The sequence below is a fragment of the Pogona vitticeps genome, chromosome 2 (genome assembly GCF_051106095.1).
Source record: "Pogona vitticeps strain Pit_001003342236 chromosome 2, PviZW2.1, whole genome shotgun sequence".
In the NCBI taxonomy this organism is placed as follows: domain Eukaryota; kingdom Metazoa; phylum Chordata; class Lepidosauria; order Squamata; family Agamidae; genus Pogona; species Pogona vitticeps.
Window position 1 is genome coordinate 198,747,171 of NC_135784.1, and position 17,657 is coordinate 198,764,827.

General features: G+C 42.9%; 1 protein-coding gene across 1 annotated transcript in view; it reads left to right on the forward strand.

Annotated features, from left to right (window-relative positions):
* The window catches only part of FRMPD1 (FERM and PDZ domain containing 1), an 83,950-nt gene that overhangs the window by 40,144 nt on the left and 26,149 nt on the right, over positions 1-17,657 (forward strand). Inside the window, exons 3-9 of the mRNA XM_020791368.3 lie at positions 3,899-4,056; positions 5,619-5,721; positions 6,374-6,419; positions 9,696-9,803; positions 15,080-15,175; positions 15,947-16,072; positions 17,470-17,589. Of these exons, the coding sequence (XP_020647027.3) occupies positions 3,899-4,056; positions 5,619-5,721; positions 6,374-6,419; positions 9,696-9,803; positions 15,080-15,175; positions 15,947-16,072; positions 17,470-17,589 (757 nt within the window). The remainder of the gene's footprint in view (positions 1-3,898; positions 4,057-5,618; positions 5,722-6,373; positions 6,420-9,695; positions 9,804-15,079; positions 15,176-15,946; positions 16,073-17,469; positions 17,590-17,657) is intronic.

A 17,657-nucleotide genomic window follows, 5' to 3' on the forward strand; every position in this document is an offset into this window, starting at 1 on the left:
ATAACTGGGGGTGAGAATACATCACAAAGTCAGGTCAGGATGCACAGTAAGTAATACCATAGGGGGGGAAAATGCAAAAGTGCAACTAATACTCTCTCCTGTACATGATATTGTTAAACATAAAACTATTTTCAGTAAGACCACCATGCCTGCGGGATCAGTATCTGCAATTTCATTTATCCATGGTCTGAAAATATTTTTAAAATATATATTTTAAATCTAGAAAAAATATTTTCACATATATTACCAGAACCGGCCACTATAGGGAGCCAGAGACCTGTTATGAATACTTGTTAGCGAAGAATACATAGCATGGTCTCTGGCACCCTCTAGGGGCCAGTTCTGGTGATGCATGTGAAAAAATGTGTTGTTTTTTTACCTTTTACCATCCGATTGATTGATCGTTTGCTATTATCCACAGTTTTCAATAACCAAAGTGGGGCTTGGATCCCAGAAGATATGGGAATTCTACTGTAATTAAACTATATCATTGTACATCATTGTAAATCAGGATTTTTTGGGATCCCTGATACAGCGTAATAATGAGAATGTGGTATGCTTTGCACAAGCTGAGCCAACATTAAGGTTGGAAACTGAATATTGTTCGGTGAAGGTGGAGGGAGCAACTAGCAGTGGGTGACTTCTGTCTGCCAAGTGCCTTCTCTTATTCCCTGTTAGTGGCTGTGTTCAAATTGTATTGCTGATGTAAGAAATGGGATGTGTGTGGAAAAAATACATCTTGTAAACACCAGAAATCTGGCATGTCCAGAAGAAGTCTGTCTTCCCAGTCTTGCTCATTTCCTGTATGGCAAGAACATCTAAAAAAAAAAAAACCAATGCGGTGTGGTTCTTGTACAAAATCCAAACAAAACCAAGGTTTGTGATACCTTTGCAGGACCGCTAACATTTTTTTAAGCAGGTAAATTTTTTGCTACAGTGGAACCCTTTTTCATGTTGGGCATTGCAGAGCTCAAGAAGGTTGGGAATGGGTGGTAATAAGAAACAATTTTTGGACTTTTTTGGTGTTTCCCCATCTGCCTTTCAACCCCAGTCTGAAAAGAGTCCTGCTGATTTTAAAACTTCACCTGTTCTTAATATTTCAGTGGTCCAGTAAAGGTAACATCCGCCCTTGGTTTCATTTGGATTTTGTACAAGAACCATAGAGCGTTAGGGTCCCCCCCCCCATTTAAGAATTATATGATTTAGCATTTTAAGCCTGTGAAATTGCTACCAGCACAACCACCACCACCTGCGATCAGAAATGCTATGACCTAGATCTGAGTTTGCCACCTCTTGGTGTTTGTGAGAGATGTGACGCTTAGACTGTGCTATTTGAAAGAGTTCTTTCCCTTCCTTGACTTGAACACTCTGTGGCAGTGGTCCCCAACCTTGGGTCTCTAGATGTTCTTGGACTTCAACTCCCAGAAATCCTGGCCAGCAGAAGTGGTGGCAAAGGCTTCTGGGAGCTGTAGTCCAAGAACATCTGGAGGCCCAAGGTTGGGGACCACTGCTCTATGGGGAATAACCATTCCAGAGTGCAGGACATGTAGTAATAGGCTCAAGTTACAGGAAGCCAAATTTAGGCAGAATATTAGGGGGAAAAAACTTCTTGTTAGAGCAATGGAACCAATAACCTCAGGAGATGGTGAGCACTCCAGCGCTCAAGGCATTCAAGAGAAAATTGGACCACCATCTGTCAGATCTGCTGAGATTTGTATCCCTGCTTTGAGCAGAGGATTGGACTCAATGGCCTTATAGACCCCTTCCAACTCAATTATTCTATGATCTACTCAAGCTGCCTGTCAGGGAGAGGAGTGTGCCCTTAACCATTTCCTCAAGATCCCAAATAGGCTTCTACAGAATCCCAGGCCAAGTTTCTGGAGGCTATGTTGTGAAAGCCATGGCCTCAAAAAAACAAGACGCTTGTTGAAAGCCTTAAATGCTCACATTTCTTCCTTAACAATTTCCATATCTTGGACATTTCTGATCACTAGGAGACTTGGCCAAAAAGAAATTGCAAGAAAAATAAAGTAACAGCTTTCTCTTGTGTTGTACTGTAACATTTCATGGCCAGAAAGAGGGTCAAACCACATCCTTTGGAAAGTGATTTTTAAGTACAGTTGTCAGTACTGACAGGGTTTGGTGAAGGGCAGCACTCCTTCCAAAGGGGTATGACGGGTGGGTAGAACATGAGGCTGTTTGGTTGGAATGCCTTGACTGATTGGGTGCTGAGTAGAGATGAGTGTATTCGTATTCAGAGACAAATGCAAATATCCCTGCAAAGGTGGCATTAACGAGGGTCCAGCCCCATCGGCTGATGGTCCACTCACTGATCCACCGCGATTCTACCAATGGCTCTCACCACTCTGCAGAGCCATTGGTAGAATCGCGCCGCCTGCCTCCGTGGCAGATCGGTGAGTGGACCGTCCGGCCCCATGGGGATGGACCCTCATTATTGCCACTTCTGCGGGGATATTTGTATATGAATACGAATACCCCCATCTCTAGTGCCAGGTTCTTTAGCCTTAACAGGCTGTGTTTACAGTGAGAGAAATGAAGGTGCCGTGTTTAAAATTTGGAGTTTCTTTGTATTTATGCTGATCTACAATTATAATCAATTTTCGCTGGAGAGTGACAGGCGAAGACACCGTTATCTAGACCTCATATAATGAGGAAACCCTTCAGACTTGGGCTGTGCATCTGCAGGAGAAGCCAAGGCTGCTTCTGCCAGCTGTGCCCATTCAGCAGATCCTCTGCTCCTACAGCTGTAGGTGCGTGGGCTTTCCACTGCCTTGGCAATGGGAAAAGTATTACATTTTGAAGCCCAGGTGCTCACCAGGGCAGCTCTTGTAAGCCATGCCACCCCCTCGCAGTGAGAATTTAAAACAGTAGGCAGCTGTGTTGATCCATTTGAGGGTGAGTTACACATAGAACTAGGGGGGAGAAATTCTGTTTAGGCTACAGCCTCCAGGATCCCCATGCCAGCTGGGAATTCTGGGAGTTGTTGCCCCTAAAAAGAACATTCCTATGCTCTGTGTGTAAAACTCCTCCACCCCCAGAGCAGCATTATGTAGCATAATACACTCTTCATTAGGTTCAGGTGATGGCCATGGAACAGCCATGGAGCTATCAAGGAGAGGGTTGAGATGATGTCCCTGCTGGTCAAGAAGCCCTGCTGCTCCAACACTCTGATACCTTGGTTCCATGGCAACGCTGATAGCCAAGAAACCTTGGAAATGCAGGGGGTCTTATTCAGGTAGAGACCCTATCCACATCTGTCTCCACATCTGTAGGATTTTCTCGGGATGGTTTACATGTACATGATTTGGAAATTCTTCCAGACATTTTGGACTGTAATTCGCATGGACTCATGGTCATGGTGCTGCTTCCTCAGGTTACAGGTGTTGTGATTCAGCAGTAGCCATTGCTCCAACTCTACGAGCCACTTTCTCCATTCTCTATGTATACAGTTGGATGGGTGCATGTACACAACCATGTGGTGTTACAAAGGCAGAACACTAGCTGTGCCTCTTGTTCTATGCTGACATACCTGACCATATTTAAAATGCAGACTAGATCTTGGCTTTCCACATTGTACATTTGATGATGCAGTCTTGGGCCAAAGTCAGTTTTGTCAGTCTTTTAGATTTTAGAACTGCAGAGTTGGAAGGGACCCTATGGGATCATTCCTCCCATGGGAGGCACACCGGGGAATCGAAATCTGTACTTCTGGCTCCACGGCCACATACCTAAACTGCTGAGCTATAATGTGCCTGCACTCTTTTTCTTGTTTTCATTACCAAAGTAGGCTTCTGTTGACATAAATATTTATCAGGAGGGGATACTTAAATTTAAGGAAACTGAGCAGTTTGGATGTCTTCTTGTTCTCCACATCCAGAGGGAGAACATCAGTGAGCGAGAGACCACCTGAAGGTATTGGACAGTCTCCAAGTCGTGTAAAGCTTATGGTAGATGTCCCTAAAGATGTGCTGCTTGGACATTATGGCTTTGAAGTTTCCCAAAATCTTCCCCTTTTGGTCACATCTGTTGTTGAAGGTAAGACCCTTTCTTTCTTCCACATTGAAAAATTCCAGAATGAGATAAAGATCAAGGGCAATTTGTGGTAACACACAAGAGAGATACTGTAGAAACATTTGCCCTTTGAAATGTAGTTCCTTAAATATTATAAGAGTACATCCTACTGATATACATTTGTCTTCCAAGTCCCACTGCCATGATGATTGTAGGGTCAGTTCAGCATGAGCAGTGCTCGCTTCAGGGTTTCTGCAGTTCTTTGGACAACAGGCCCATCTCCTTAAGTGTGACCACCTTTCTATTATCATGGCAGTGGGTGGTTCACTTGATAACTTCCTTAGGGCCCAAAACGGCATTGGCCCTATGTCACGTTCCGGCCTGCCCCTTGGTTGTTTCACCAAATAAAGGCACAAGCCACATGTCGTTCAGCTGCCACCAGTTGATTACACCAGCATTATTCACTATTAAAGACAGAGGTCCAGTCAACGTGTCATTTAAAAACCAAATAGAAATTTATTGTTACAAGAAATAAAAGTTCAGTCAGTGTTGTTAGCTCTCAACTAAAACAACCTTCCTTTCTATTCTCTATCGCTTTCCCAAACTCTCTCTCAACTTCAAACTCAAACTCTAAACTGCCTTTTTCCTCTTCTAATCTCCCTCCTTTTGCTTCTCCCTCCTTAACTCTGCCCCCACCAACTCCCATTGGTGCATGCAAATCCCAACATGAATATTAATAAGAAGGGTGAACGCTACACCCTACCCTCGGACAGAATGAGGTTTCTGCTTGGTTACTTAATTACAGAAGCCTCTAGAGCAGTGGTCCCCAACCTTGGGCCTCCAGATGTTCTTGGACTTCATCTCCCAGAAATCCTGGCCAGCACAGTTGATGGTGAAGGTTTCTGGGAGTTGTAGTCTAAGAACATCTGGAGGCCCAAGGTTGGGGACCACTGCTCTAGAGATGACTTCCATGCACTGAGGTATTCTGATAGCCATTATGAAAGAGAGCCCACATCTGGCTACATCCATCTATCAAAGGGAACTCACTGGCTTCCAAAAGGAAGGCAGAAATAAAAACAATGGAGTTTTCCCCTGGAGGTAACATAGGAAAAAACAAGATGGGAGAAGAAATAGCAATATATATCCACCTTTCACCCAACTCCACACTATTTTATTTAATTTTTATACACACCAGTGCTTCTTTTACTTCTAGCACCAACAAGGCTGACCTCTGAGGGAGGCCCTGATGTTGAGACTCCTAACCCAAATTAGGTCCATTTGTCTTAACGAATGCCAGTCTGAAGATGAAAAACAAGAGGGCAATGTGGCATCTGTGATAATCAACAACACTGAGGAGGAGACCAGCTCCCTCAGCATCTTCCTTATAAGAGACATAGCACTGAAGAGAGTGAAACATAGTCACTAGTTAATGTAGTTACGGAACTAAAGATAAATCTGGTTTGCATTTTCGGATTTTAAGGATTAAAAAAAAAAACAATACCTTGAAAGGCTTTGGCTTCTTGTCATGCCAAGTGATTTTGTCAACTGTAAATGTAATGTATTTCTAAGAACCTGACCTTTTGCAGGCAGCACTGCTGATGGGAAGCTTCTGCCGGGGGATCACATTCTTGCGATAAACAACGAAGTAGTGGAAGACATTCCTGGTGAACAAGCAGCTGCGCTTTTAAGGTACCACGGGCTAGTATGCTTACAATGCTAAATACAATGGCTGGGCTCCAAAAAGATGTCTAGCTTCACACCAGGGATTCGCACTAGGCTTGTGGGATCTATTTGACTTCTCTTTCTTCCAATAATGGACTGCTGTGCCGAATCCTGAACTGCTTTTGATCCCTCGCTCTGTGTCAAAACCAGTATCTAATGCTTAATGGGGAGGGGAGGGGGTTCAGGAACAAAAGCAGATCCAAAGTCCTCATGGGCTGACAGAACTAGTTCCTGGGATCCCGGCTTGCCTGCCAGTGTAGAATGCTGGTATGAAACTAAGGGTGCAATCAGATGGGGAAATAGCTTGCATTTCGGACCACTTATGGTGCTATCCAGTGCAAGCTATTTCCTGACAATCACATGACATATGGGCAATAATGATCCAGCCTGACCACAATCTGTGCCAGCCCTCTTTGGTCCAGTGTAGAGAGGGGGGCACATGGTTAAAAAAAACAACCATGAGATTTGAAGAAAACTGTTATTCATTGCTTAACTGTAGATTAAACATACTGCGTATCTCTTCTGTCCTTTAGGAAAAAGAGTGTCTTTCTCCCCCTTCTGGAATCATATGTCATCTTAAAAAAATAAAAATAAAGTTTGAATTAATTGTGTCTTACAGGGAATCACAAGACACTCTCCAGCTCACAGTTCTCCGATGCACTTCGGTAAATTGCCTTCATGTACCACTGGTGTTTGACTTGCTCCTTGGAGGGTAAGGGTTTGGCACCCGGATGAGCGGGCACATGAGATGAGAAATGAGAAGTTCCAGGAGGTAACCTTAGTGATGGGTGGGGAGATGGACCCCAATCAGGGAAATCGTAGGGAGTCTTAAGGGGGACTTCAGGTCATGTCTGCTGGTGAGAGGAAGGCCACCCAGTATCAAGGGATGACATTTGGCTCTCATTGTGATGTCACAAAGTTTTCTGTAGTGCCAGGTCATAGAGTGGTGGATTAGGCCCAGAATAACATATGTGTGTACATCAGTGTCCTAACAGTCTGTTTAAATGCAGAAAAGCTGGTTTTTGGACGCTATTGAGCCTGGGAAAGCAGCAAACATAATAGGGTGATTCATTTTTACCCACCTGTTGCTTTCTTATTCTTTATCATCCTCTGGATATGTTCATATTTAAAACACTGTGGGAAGACAAGTTGTAGGGCACAGATTTATAACAGGCAAATGGCAAGCAGCTGATATTGGGTTTGTACCCTTCAGTTTCTCCATTCCTGATCCCCCCACCAATAGCTAGAGTTAAGATACAGTTTTCCCAAGAGACCAAGACTGAAATCTGTTCAGTCATGGAGGTTTCTGGTGATCATCATTCCAATACAGGAACCTGCCTTATATTGAGCAAAACAGGCCATACATTACCCTGTATGTGCCACCTCAGCTGGCCATGGCTCTCTAGGCTGAAGGGTGTCTCCGTTGTACTGCCAGAAGACAAATTTTGACCTTAAAACCCTCAGCATACAAATTCTGTGCTGTAGCTGTGCACCAATCACTCTCTCAGGTGGGTTTGAAGGAGTCAGGATGAAGACACATCGTGTGTGTGTGTGTGTGTGTGTGTGTGTGTGTGTGTGTGTGTGTGTGTGTGTGTGTGTGTGTGTGTGTGTGTGTGTGTGTGTGTGTGTGTGTGTGTGATCACATATATATGATGTGTTCTCATCCTGCCTCCTTCAAACCCACCTGAGATATAGATGAGATCCCTGGGCTTAAAAAGTGCAATAAATAAACTACTTGCCATTCATTTTTGTGGGACAGAAAATAACAAAGTGAAGCCTGCAGGCTGCTCATCATAACATCAGCATTGGTGATTCAAACTTGTTCTACCTCCATTATTCATTCTACGTTCTGTTTCTTGGCCACACTAGGGGTGGGGTTAGCCTGTGACCATCACAGCCAACCAGAACACCTCATTTTTTTTGTTTTTGATGATTTCTTTAAAGAATCTACTCATTTATTTGTTTCAAATTGGCAGTAGTTCCAAAACGTTAAAGACCCATCTTTTAACCCTGTGGTAGGATGTGAGAGAAGAATTTGGAAATGGACTTTGCTATATACCAGTGGTTCCCAACCTTTGGTTCACATATGTTCTTGGACTACAACTCCCAGAAATCCTGGGCAGCACAGCTGGTAGTGAAGGCTTCTGGGAGTTTGTCCAAGAACATCTGGGGAGCCAAGGATGGGAACCACTGCTGTATACCAGGGTGAAGAACTGGCCTTCTGGATGTTTTAAACTACCATACCTGTAAACCCTGTCTGTGAGATGAAGGCCAAATACAGTATCTAGAAGACCAAGTTTCCCCATTGTTGATATATCTTGTGGTAGGGCTTCTCCAAATATTGGTGTAACTCTAAACATTCAAGTACAGGGAGATGTTTGTCTCTTCTCTACTGACTCTCTATAGTTTTTTCCGGGGGGGGGGGTGTTTTTCTTGTGAAGAACAACATTTAAGCTTTGTGTTTTTTTAAAGAAAGACTTTATTTGATTTAAACATGTTTGCATGTTGTCAAAACATCATTGTATGTACCTTCTGGGGGAAAAGGGTGATACTGTTTGAATTTTACTACACTAAATCTACTGCATATTGTTGGAAGGAAAATCTGTATGGCATGTTTGTTTCCATTCTTTCTGTAATAAGAGAATACAGTGGTGCCTCACTAGACGATTACCTCGCAAAACGGTTTATTCACAAGACGATGAGTTTTTGCGATCGCTATAGTGCTTCGCAAAACGGTTTTACCTATGGGCGATTTTCGCTGGACGATGTTTCGGTCCGTGCTTTGCAAGACGGGTTGTTTTTTTTCGGGGCCGTTTTTCACAAGACGATGATCTTGACAGCTAGGTCCATGACTCGCAAAACAGTTTTTTAAGGGACCCATTTTCGCAGGACAGCAATTTTGACAGCTGGTCCATGCTTCGCAAAATGGTTTTCCCTATGGGCGATTTTCACAAGACAACGACTATTTTCCCCATTGGATTTCAATGCATTCCAATGGGAAACCGCATTTCGCAAAATGATGTTTTCGCAAAACAGCGATTTTTGCAGAATAAATTAATATTGTCTTGCGAGGCACCACTGTACTGAAGCCAGGCAATTAACCCCTTAGCATTCTTTTAAAAGGTTCCATCTTTTAGTGATGGGCACCAAGGGGACGTTAACATGGAATAACAGATACAATGAATATATATATATAATTATTTTCAGCATGAAGAGCATACAAAAATTTATGTTTGTCCCCTGATCTCATAGTACCAGAACTGAGACTCTAGTGAGAGATTGAGGATCAGGGCGATACACTTCTTCACATAGTGCCAAGCAATAGGATGTAGCTCTTCATTAACTCAGCGTATAGATGTAGATCTAACTCTCATAATCTCATTGCTAACACGGCTAGTGGCCACGCAGCTGGAGAGCTTCTGACACCTGTAGCCCAAAATGTAAGGTTTCAAAAGCTGTGACTCCCAGCAGGCTCATCCAACATGGCGATGTTGCAGTCTAGTACTTCTGAAAGATACCAAGTTGGGAAAGGGGGTTGGTCAAAGAAAAGCAAAAGGCTCGCCTTTGTGCTTCCTTATCTGTGCTTTCCCGAGGGCTAGCTGATGTAGGAAAGGATGCTGAGCAAAGAGCTTTGATGTGAACCAGCAAAAGAGTGCTTCTGCTCTAGTGGCCTTGTGTTTATCACATTCTGTGCCAATCTGCCTTCAGCAGCAGAAGACTTGTAGGAATGGAATGTAGAGAGCCTTTGGCTCTCCTGATGTTTTTTCACTACAGCAGTTTCTCCTCATTGGCTATCCTGCCTGGGACATCTGACAATTGGAACTCAAAACTGCAGGAGAGCCAAAGGCTCCCCAGATAGATCACAGTAATCACAGTAATCTGTCTGCATTTATCATCAGTGGTGTGACTATTTTGCAAAACCAAATGCCGTTCTTTTCCAGGGTGGCCCAAAATCATCTTTTCTTACAGCAGAGAAAAGGGCCAGACTGAAGACAAATCCTGTTAAAGTCCGCTTTGCAGAAGAAGTGGTTGTGAATGGACACACTCAGGTCTGTGCTGAACCTAGTCACCAACGCCATATGAACTGGATATGGATCCACAATTAGATTTCAAAAGTTCTTTAACATTTCCCAAAATACATTGCTTAGTGTTCGGTAAAGCGAAACCCTAGGATAACTCGATTAGAATTTAAGACTGAGAAACAGTTAAAGAATTCAGCTGGTTAATCAGCTACCTTTTAACTGATTTAGTGCCTGAAATCCTGTTGGGCAGTTGCATGTGTGCAACAGTGATGATGTCATCAGCAGCGTCAAATTGCTGCTGATTAAAGGCAAATTGCCACTGATTAAAGGTGATTTGGGGATGCATGTGGCTCATACACAATGTGATTTGCCACTGCTGCTGCTGCTGTCCTCACCATTGTGCAAGTGTAGCTTCACAATGGGTTTTCAGCCATTATTTGATCAGATTTAAATACTTCTTCTTCATGGTCTCTGTGAATACACACTAATGGGTTAATCTGTGCTTGTGCAGAGGTTTCCAGAATATTATAGAGCTTTATCATGCATTCACCACGACCACACCCCTAATAAATGTGGTCTGCCCATCCTGGCAATTGCCTCCATTCTTTTTTGGCGCCACTGAGTTTTCATCTCTCAATGAGCTCTCTGTTCGCCTTGCTTACAATTTCTTCTAAACATAAAAATACAGAGGAAAAACAGCCACTCATGACAACTAATTAGCAGACTCACTAAGCAGGCTCCGTATCCAAACTCATGAGTGGACTCCAGACAACTTTGTGTTTCTTCACCTATGCGATCTATGGGGTCACCCCCACATAAACATTTTTGCCACCTCACGCAATGCAAAGTGCACCCTCTACTGCTCCAGAGTGGGGATCGGGCCCTTGGGGATGCCTTCATGATACTGTGCTTCCTAGAGTTGCTCTACCTCTTCCCTCCCATTCCCCTACTTCTACGTACCATTGTCAAGCTCCGTCAAGACCACTCGAGTGGCTTCCTCATAGCCCCTCAGTGGCCCAGACAACCATGGTTCATCATGCTCCTATCAATCTCCAGTGACTTCCTCCATCTTCTGCAGCTTCCTCACCTCCTCAATCAACATCAAGGGAAGACCTTCCCTCCCGATCTCCATACTCTCCACCTCATGGTATGGAGAATCCACCCTCGGTAGCTACCATACTTGCTAACGCTCGAAACCTCCTGCGACCCGTCTCTATGCCTACAAATGGTCTGCCTTTCCATCACGACCTGCCTATGTCTCCAATGACTCTTGAAGCACTTCTGACATTTCTTTCACACCTGTTCCATCATAACCTTTCATTGTCCACTCTCAAGGTTTACATTTCTGCCATCATTGCACATCAACCACAAAACTCTGACACTGCCTTGCTCTTCCGGCACCCTACTCTTAAACAATTTCTCAGAGGAATTTCCAATATGCGCCCGTTAGGTCACTCCACATCATCCTATGACATCTTACTCTACCTTCTTTTGAACAACTAGCAACTGCTTCTGAGCGTCTACTCTCTTTTAAGACCTTATTTCTGGTTGCCATTACCTCCGCCCACAGGGCAAGCGAGCTCTCTGCTCTCCGAGTAGACCCACCCTACCTCCAGTTCCATCCAGACAAGGTCACGTTGTACCCAGATGTCTCCTTTGTACCAAAGGTCGTCTCTTATTTTCACCTTAAGCAACCTATTATCTTGCCCACTTTCTTCCCGTCACTGTCTAATGACATTGAGCGATCCCTACACTCACTAGACATTCAACGGGCCTTGTCATTCTACATAGACAGAACTTCTTCTTTCTGAAAATCTAAAAGGCTTTTTATTACTACACATCTACCTAACAGAGGAGCACGTTTCCTCCCAAACCATTTCTCATTGGATTGTTACAACAATATGTCTTGCTTACCAACTGGCTCACAAGCTTTTAGCACCACACTTCACTGCACACTCCACCAGGGCTGTCGGTATCGTCACAGCCTTTCTCAGAGGTGTAGCCATTCTTGACATCTGCAAAGCTGCCACCTGACTGACTCCCTCCACCTTTGGCTCGCACTACTGGCTTAATGTCAGAGCCAAAATGGATGCGACCTTCGGCAGAGCTGTACTTTCATTGATCCTTCCGTGACATCCCTCCTCCAGTAAGTCAGCTTGTGAATCACCCATTAGTGTGCATTCACAGAGACCACGAAGAAGGAAGAGAGGTTACTTACCTGTAACTCTGGTTCTTCTAGTGGTCATCTGTGAATTCACACTTTCCACCCGTCCTCCACATTGTCCATCACCTCTGTTTCATTTGATACAGCAGTAGGCTGTTCTTAGGAACGGAAGTAATCACCAGGACGGGTGGACCACGTGTACTAGGGGGGCGGTCCTGGCGAATGCATGATAAAGCTCTAGAATATTCCAGAAACCTCTTCACAAGCGCAGACTAACCCATTAGTGTGAATTAACAGATGACCACTCAAAGAACCAGAGTTACAGGTAAGTAACCTCTCTTTTTGCATGTTGCCCAAACAACATCATATGTATTCTACTGAAAAAAAAGTGCGATGTTTGGATGTTAATAAACAAAATCTATTGCAGACTCTTGGAAGGAAAAATAGTATTGCAGATTTCTTTCCATTCAGTAGTGAGAGAATACTGAATTTGGGCAACTAACCCCTTAGTGTTCTTTTAAAAGGTTTCATCTTGTAGAATGTGGAAAATAATTACAGCAATTACAATTTTCCATTTTTAGCATATTTTAATGTGTACAGTATAACGGTTATAAGTTGTCATATGTTAAAGTGCACGAGATCATATTATCCTTTTTAGGATAAAGGAAGAAACCAAAGCTTGGAAAAGTTTACTTTTTATTACATGATGGCAGGTGAGTTTTGGGATTTTAAAAAGTAACTTTTCTGAGCTCTGGAAGAATCAGAAGATTTAGAAGCCTTCTGGCATTTAATGCCAATTCATAGAGGTAGACACACACACACACCCCGGTGCCATTTGGGCATGATGAGAATTATAGTCCAAGACAACTAGAGTGCTCTGAGTTGGTCAGGAATTACATAGAACAAAACCAGGATCTGCTTTTCCACTTTTTTGGTGGATCCACAAGTTGTTAATGGAACAGGAGAGCTACGTATGCTGCCTGCATCCCCATCCAGTGCTCCTCCTTCTGCTTGACCATGGATAGTGAGCTCTGTTTATGCACCAAAGGAGGAGGTGGGGCATTGTTGTAGCCTATAGGGATTCCTCTAGCAGCCCTCATCGAAGTAACCATCATAATGGTCATTTTTAAATGAAGCGAAACTCGTAAACCAGGTTTTGTTTGGAAAAAACCCAGAATTGCTTTCACACAGCTGAAATGTGAACCCTTAGTCTGCCTGTATAAATTGTTGATGAGACCAAATGCTTTTCAACCTCAATTTTCCAGAATAAATCTTGTCTATTGCCCTGTGGCCAAACTCTTATGTGAACACTGGGTTACCTGAGGATATTTGCAGGGCAAGACAATGAGCTACGGGTCACGTGATTTTTTCACATCTGTTGAAAGTGCCCTCTGTAACCTGGGACTGCACTTTAAGCTGAGACATGGCTCCATTTATCATTTACTGTATACAGAGATTTCTCTGTGGCTTGTCTTCTCTGCAAAACTACACAAAAGAACTTAAGTTAAAAGAATTAATGTTACACAACAGTGCAATCCAAAATCAGAAATTGATTCATATGAAGACTTAGTAAGAAATATAACAGACCAGAGTTGAGGAAAAATCACATTTGTTTGTTTGTTTTACTGTTTGGAAGATTCTGAGAGGTTGCAGTCCAAAAAAGGAACTTCTCCAAACTCTACAACATTTACTAAGAAACAACCCACCACAAAAAGCCGCCACAGAAAATGCCACTTGAATATGAAATTGTTTCCACCCACCAGAGGATACTGCCTAAGCAGCTAACATAAGACAGTATTCTGGGAAGAGGGTTTGGCACTACAACAGGAAAGGTTACACACAGGCCCAGCTGAGCACATTGACTATAGAATTGAAGGGGTGGTGCTTGACACACCCCCCCAAAAAAACAGGCTGCTCTTTCATAATCTAACATCTGTGCCCAGTGGACAACGTGTGGCCTAGCCTTCCAAGCTAGATTGCAATTCCTATAATTCTTCCTGTTGCCTTACAACACTAAGACAATATCTAGAGTACCACAGGTTTCCCACCCTTGCTCTAAATGGGTGTAGGGGGCTTTCAGAAAAACACAAATATATGTTGTGGGAATTTGGTAATTCCCTTTTTTAGTTAGCAACATATAAAGTAAAAACAAAGCAATGGCAGCAGGAAAAACAGAAGTAGCCCAAGTGCTCAGCATCTCCCACCTTCACAGTAACTACCATGTTTCCCCAAAAATAAGACAGGGTCTTATATTAATTTTTGCTCCAAAAAACACATTAGGGCTTATTTTCAGGGGATGTGGGGTTTTTTTAAATGTACAATAATCTATGTATATTAACATACAGTCATGTCGTCATCTTCTGATTGCTGCACAATGGTGGAGGGCAGGGTTTCACTTAACTGGGGCTTATTTTTGGGGTAGGTCTTATATTACAAGCATCCAGAAAAATCATACTAGGGCTTATTTTCAGGTTAGGCTTTATTTTAGGGGAAGCAGGGTAATACTGTGCATAATAAAAATCAATCTGAAAGTATCTTATGTACATAGAAAAAGCATCTTTACTTACAGTTGTGATCCCCAAGTACTGTCAGACATGTAAAAGAGAGGAAAAAGAAAGAAATTGCCATATCAGACATGTGAGAGACTGAGTTCACAATACAGCCACATGGTCAGAGGTCAGGAGCAGAGAAATATATGTCTTCTTTGGTCCGTGGTGAAAGAAGAAAGGAGAGAGTAAACAAACAATGGAAGTAAAGCAAAGCAAACAGGAAAAGAGAGCAGGGGCAAGACGGAGGTGGGAAAAAGAACTTTGCTAATTGGTTAGTGGCAGAAGACAGTTACCTTCATTTGTGAAAGCTCCCTCCATCCACTGAAACCCAGTTTTAGGTTGCATGCAAGATTGTTATTTTCCCGAACATTCTTTCTCAAGCTTGCATGCAACCTCTATGAGCTTGAGGATGTGCCATGGAGCCTCTTAAACCTGACATAGTTTTTGGCCTTCGCATAGATTCTGCTCTGCTTGGCAGTTATTTGTGGTCCTCTAAGAGAATGTGTGCAGAAACATCAGCCCAAAAGAATGTAAGAGCCAAATCTACTACATGCTACCTAGTGACTAGATATTGTCTTTTGGTGTTCTAGGGCAGTTCTCTGCTCTGCATGCCCAACGTTCTCAAGGTCTACTTGGAAAATGGACAAACCAAAGCTTTCAAGTTTGAAGCAAATACAACAGTCAAGGTATTTTGAATGGGATACTTAGTATTTAATTTACTCTTCATACTGTGGGGTGTCTAGGTCAAGGCACAGCGTACCTGGTAGGCAGATCAACATATCTCAGCATTATGGTGTTGAAAATTGTCTTCAGCATAGAATATGAATTTTGCACAAATCACCTGCTCATAGATGAACAAATGCTGCAGTCCCTGAAATCCATATATTTCCCATATCTAATTGATACACTTATCTAGCTTTAATTTTATCTGTTCTCATTTGACGGTGTGGCCTGGAGCATTCCATTTTTGTAAATTTCTATCCACAATACAGTGTGCAAACATACACATTTAGCATTGCAATCAATACCTTTTTTAGCATGCAAAACTCTAAACTGGGAGATATTCCATGGTTATTTCTAGTCTGGACATATTTCCCCCTAAATCATTATCATAATTTCAAGTTCGCAGTAGCTCTTAGAATTAATCAAATCAAATCAACTGCAACAGTCAAGCTTCTGTGTCAAGAGGCTTACTGTGCTCTTAGTTTATGTGCATTGGAAGGAAACAGATGTGGAATGGCTGTTCCATGAATCAGATCACATCCACCTCTTTCCCAACCTGCTGCTCTGGATGTTGTCCCAAACTGGCCACCTTGCCTTATGGGTTGGGCTGTTTTTGTGCAATATTAAGCACTTCAGGAATTGGAATTGATCCACATAGGTAGGGAGGCAATTTCTTGCATGTATTTACATTTGATTGTTGTTTAATTGGTAAATTTGCCATTAATCATTGGCAGGACATTATTCTTACTTTGAAAGAAAAGCTTTCCATTCGAAGCATTTCATATTTTGCCTTGGTCTTGGAAGAGCAGTATAATGTGCTGAAGATGTATCTTCTACATGAAGATGAGCTCATTGAACGGGTGAGTTTCAGTGCTTTCAGGTGCCTCCACCACTGGTGTTGTGGGCAAGTAGTTGGAGAAACAGGAAGTATCTTTTCAGGGAATACTTCCTGATAATGGATTTTGATACTGTTGTAACTTTGCCTCCTTTCCCAGTCTGGCTAGTTCATAGCAGGGTTGGAAAAAGCTGCTTTTTTGTAACTTTACCTAACTCTGATCATATGTTGGAGAACCTGTGGCCATTCAGACATGCTGGATATACTCCATTTTCCCTCAGCCCGGGGCAGCATGCTGGTGGTCAGAATCAGTGGAACTTGTAGCCCAACAACATAGGTTTTCAACCCATCAGTTTGATTATGCAAATTATCAGCAATAAAATGTGACTGTCTTCTGGAAATGTGTTGATTGTGATGGATTGGCAGTAGAGATGGGCACGAGCCTTGGTCTGGAGATTCATGCCAGTTTCATTCTCTTTCCCCACCTTCCCAGCCAATGACCCAGACACCAGTCAGAACACACTCCTCTCCTCTTCCTCTTCAGCTGTTCAAGGATCCTACCTGCACCTTTAAAAGAGTAGCCCCTGACAGAGAGCTAGAAAGGTATGGGTAGGGTTGCTCCATTTTGGTTCATTTCCAAGACATGCTATCACTGGGATCATACCAAAATGAGGCTTACCATTTTAAATTTCTGATCCAATTTCAATTTCCATATTTCATTAAGCTTAGCCCCTTAATGATATATGGACATTAAATAGTTTCTCTGCTCTACTGTGGAGGGTGAAAGGGAGCCAACAAAGCCTATTAAGGCAGTGCTGAGGTGCTGTACCATTTAGGAAAAGAAATATTAAAAGCTTCCTGCCAGGAAGAGGATGAGAGATGAAAGGGCAAAGAGGAGCGCTCTAGGGACAGATGGGTTCATGCTGACACTTATGTTGTCTAGTTGCTGGCTATGAAACTCACGGGGCCAGTCACTCTTTCTCCTTTAGCTTAATGCCACTCATAGGAGTGTTGTAAGAATAAAGGGGAGAGCTCATTAAGTTCACTGAAAGGTAAGCCAAAAATGTAACAAATTTAAATAAAGCATAAAAATTGATACAGATATTCCTATGAAGTTAGATGCTAAACCTAACACAGAAATCATGGCTGCTGTTTAGGGCTGCCTACAATTCATTGCCTTTCACAAAGTCTGTAACGGAGTGAAACATTGTCCATTTCCTTCTTCTCTGTCCCAAAAACAATGTGCTAGGTAACAGGATTGGTTTTTGAGTTATCATAAGATCCTCTGAGCTTCAGAAACAAGCATGCTGTAGGGCAGTGGATTTTGCTTCTGAAAATGAGCAGGAACGATGGGACCCATTTATCTGACAACATGGGGTTAGACTGCATGATGATAACCCTTCCACCCTGTCTCTATTTCAGGTAGCTCAGAGGAAAGATGCTCATGATTATCGGTGTCTCTTCAGAGTCTGCTTTATTCCCAAGGACCCACTGATTCTGTTGCAGCAAGACCCAGTGGCCTTTGAGTACCTCTATTTGCAGGTGATGTGGTAATGAATCATATGTCAGACTATAGCCCTGTCTGCCTTGGTTGTGCTTTAAGCGACACC